We start from the raw sequence: 3666 nt of genomic DNA on the forward strand, positions 1-3666 counted from the left end.
AACCTAATATATCTATTGTACTGTGTTCATCAATATTAACAAATCAATCCGTTGTTGTAATTTCTTTTGAGCTAGCAATAAATGATATAAGTAGAGAACTCTTGGGAAAAAAAACCATGCTCTTGATACCACTTTTAAGAACGAAAAGAACAATATACAAAATTAAAACACAAATTATCTTTTGTATATAAAACAAGTAATTAATAAATTTTATGAAAGAACGAGTTCGAACAAACACGACTTCAAATTTTATATTTTACTTGGTCCGAACTCTCCAAATTACAAGTATCTATTTTGTAAGAAATCTGAATATTATTAACACAATAAGAATAAAATTTGAAATATAATAAAAAGAAGTGACTTGGAAGCATGGGTTTGTTGCATTTCATAATTAAATGCGACTTGGAAGTAGCAGTGGAGGTGGTAAGGGCATGGACCCCATACCCCGAGCAACCCCTCTAAGCACATGTTTCTGAACTTTCCCCGTCGAAGTCTTCGGCAGCTCCTCCTTAAACACAACCGTTTTAGGAACCATAAAATGCGGCAATCTCTCCCTACAAAACTCCTTAACCTCTCTCTCCGACGGCATTTCGTTTTCCTTCAATTCATCCTTCAAACTCACAAAAGCACACGGTGTCTCCCCCCAAAACTCATCCGGTCTAGCCACCACCGCCGCCTCTCTCACCGCCGGATGCATATACAAAACCGCCTCAACCTCCACACTACTCATATTCTCTCCACCACTTATAATCACATCTTTGGTTCGATCTTTAATCTCCAAATAACCGTTTTCATGTATAACCCCAACATCTCCGGTATAAAACCAACCATTATTTCTCATACATTGCCACGTGGCGTCCTTGTCTTTTAAATAACCAAGCATCACACATGGGCCTTTTAAAACTATCTCACCAACTGTTACCCCGTCGCGCTTCACGCTTTCTCCGGTGGTTCCTACAATGTCAAGCTCCGTTACTCCGATCCTCTTCACTCCTTGTCTCGCCTTCATTCTCGCCTTCTCCGCCGTCGGAAACTTATCCCATTCTCTCTTCCAAGCGCACGATACAATCACCCCGCATGTCTCTGTCATTCCATATCCATGACTAACGTCAAAACCTAAAGCCTCGGCGCGAATGAGAATTGTCGCTGGTGGCGATGAACCTCCGGTGAGTACGTGAACCGGTTTATTCAGCGGTTTGGATTTGTTGAAATTTGAAAGAATGTTAAGCACAACTGGTGCAGCGCACATGTGTGTTACTCCGTGAGATTCGATCAAACGGTAGATCGTTTGCGCGTCGACTCTACGCGCGCAGATGTTTGTTCCTCCCACGGCTGCCATCCCCCACGGGTAGCTCCATCCGTTAGAGTGGAACATCGGTAGCGTCCAGAGGAAAACCGGTTGTATAGGTACTGACCAATCTATGAGAGAGTCCAATGAAACGATGAACGTTGCTCTGTGGCAATGCACTACACCTTTTGGAGACGACGTCGTTCCAGATGTGTAGTTTAATGTAATCGGATCCCACTCGGATTCGGGTCTGATCCATTTGAAATTCGGATCACCTTTGGTGATGAGAGCCTCGTAGGTGTTTATAATGTTTGCATTTTTTGGTGGTGCAGGAATCTGGTGTGGTGCGAGAGTATCGTCGGTGATGAGGACTAGTTTAGGTGGTTGAATGTTTGTTGGGAATAAATCAAGAGCATTGAGAGTTAGAGTTAGGGAGAGAATGTCTACAAAGACGAGTTTTGATTCGCTGTGGATGAGGAGCACGGAGAGGGATTTATGGTCGAGTCGGAAGTTGAGGTTGTTGAGAATTGCACCGGACATTGGGACGGCGAAGTGGAGTTCGTACATGGCGGGAGTGTTGGGGGAAAGAACGGAAACGACATGGCCTTTTTTGATGCCGAGAGAGGATAATGAAGATGCGAGTTGAAGGCATCGACGGTTGGTTTGGGACCACGTGAATGAAGTGTTGTTGTAGATAATGGAAGTGGAGTCACCGTAGACAATGGCAGCTCTGTCTAAGAAGGTGAGTGGGGTAAGAGGTGTGGAGTTTGCTTGGTTTTTGGTTAAATGCTCCATTTAATATGAAGAGGTTCTTGTTCGAACGAGTACTCTGTGCAGCACTGGAGTTACTCATCACTATTTAAATGAGTAAAGTTTTGGGTTTTGGATTTTGCTCAAGTCAATTCATGCATTCAATTCATGCTAACAACATAAAGAATACGCGTATATTGGGTTATGTAGTGCAAAAAATTAGTTAGGTTGAGAAAATAAATTATTTTGAGTAATTGACTTTTAGAAAATTATTTTTTGTTAAAAGTAAATTGAATGTGTAGTGATTTATATTAAGATAATCTTTTATAAAATTGAATTGAAAAAAATATTTTAGTGTAAAAATCATGTTAAAATTAAAAAACTATAAACATTCTAAGATTGAATGTAATAGAAAAAAAATACAAAAAACTGAACGGGCTAAACTGATTTATCTTAACTATTCAATTCAATTGATGACAAAATTGGCTATAAGAAAAAAAATGTAACAGACCCCTAAAATTTGAATAGATGTTAAGCATTCTAAGTTTGTGAATTAGAGATGTGAAAGGACCAAGACGTAGATTCTTGGTGAACAAGTCAAAAAATGGTTTTATGTGTTTATTAATTTAAGATGGATTTTTGTAATTTATCACTGATAAAATGACATTCCATCTCAATGTGCTTCGTTTATTCCTGAAAAATTGGATTTGAGGCAATGAGGATGACAGTCTTATTGTCACATGATATTGTAATAATTTTTGGGTGTGAGATGTTGAAGTCTTGTAGTAGGTATGAAAGTTAGTGTGCTTCGCAAGAATTGTTAGCCAATGCTTTGTATTTTGTTTCAGATAAAGACTTGAAAACCATTATCTACGTTTTGCTTTTCCAATTGATGAGATTAATGTCGAGAAAGAAGTTAAATCTTGTGGTTAATCTACTAGTATTTGGATAAGTTCCCTAGTCTAAGTCAATGAATCTTGTGAAAATAACATTGGAATTCTACTTGAAGTAGAGGCTCGTGGCTGATGTATTCTTGTAAGACCCCAATTTTGACCCTAAGATCCCTCATGGTATCTCATCACGTGCATTAGCATTGGGATCGTACCTTGGCATTCTCCTCCCCCCCCCACCACAAATTTCATTGGGTTTGCATTGGGAGATATTATCAAGCACTTTTGATTGTATCATACTTTGTTTTTCATTATTTACTAACCAAAATACCAAAAATGTGTCAATGTATAGTTTGTTACTTTTGTAGGTAGTGTGTGTGTTCACCCATGCTCTATCAAGCTTATATCTAGGGTTTGAGATCCCCAATGCAAGGAGTTCAATCAAGAAATGATTCACATTGGATATAAGCATCATATATTGATCCCTATTGTAGCGGTATATTCGTTACCATTGGAGATATTGACTAAATCCAAGGTAAATCATACAAAGTCGAGTCGCCACCGCACTTCTATTTATCCAAAGGAATGGTTAGAAAGCGAACAAAAACCTAAAAGTTTTACAAACAAAACTAGTAAAAGAAACAGAGATCTGGGTAAGGGGGTTGGTTATGCAATGGGAAGGTGTTAGGCACCCAAAACATCCTAGGTACTCCTAGGGAGCCCTTTTCACACTTGTTG

General features: G+C 39.0%; 1 protein-coding gene across 1 annotated transcript; it reads right to left on the bottom strand.

Moving 5' to 3' along the window:
• Positions 1 to 225: 225 nt before the first annotated feature.
• On the bottom strand, positions 226 to 2132 carry LOC127118407 (2-methylpropanoate--CoA ligase CCL4). Its single transcript, XM_051048598.1, has one exon. It carries the CDS (start codon positions 2081 to 2083, stop codon positions 392 to 394), a length of 1692 nt encoding a protein of 563 aa, XP_050904555.1. The 5' UTR covers positions 2084 to 2132; the 3' UTR covers positions 226 to 391.
• Between the last annotated feature and the right edge of the window lie 1534 nt (positions 2133 to 3666).

Source organism: Lathyrus oleraceus, chromosome 2 (genome assembly GCF_024323335.1).
Source record: "Lathyrus oleraceus cultivar Zhongwan6 chromosome 2, CAAS_Psat_ZW6_1.0, whole genome shotgun sequence".
Classification (NCBI taxonomy): Eukaryota; Viridiplantae; Streptophyta; class Magnoliopsida; order Fabales; family Fabaceae; genus Lathyrus; species Lathyrus oleraceus.

Coding starts and splice junctions, on each gene's coding strand:
- LOC127118407 (XM_051048598.1), bottom strand. CDS start 2,083: ATGGAGCATTTAACCAAAAACCAAGCAAACTCCACACCTCTTACCCCA.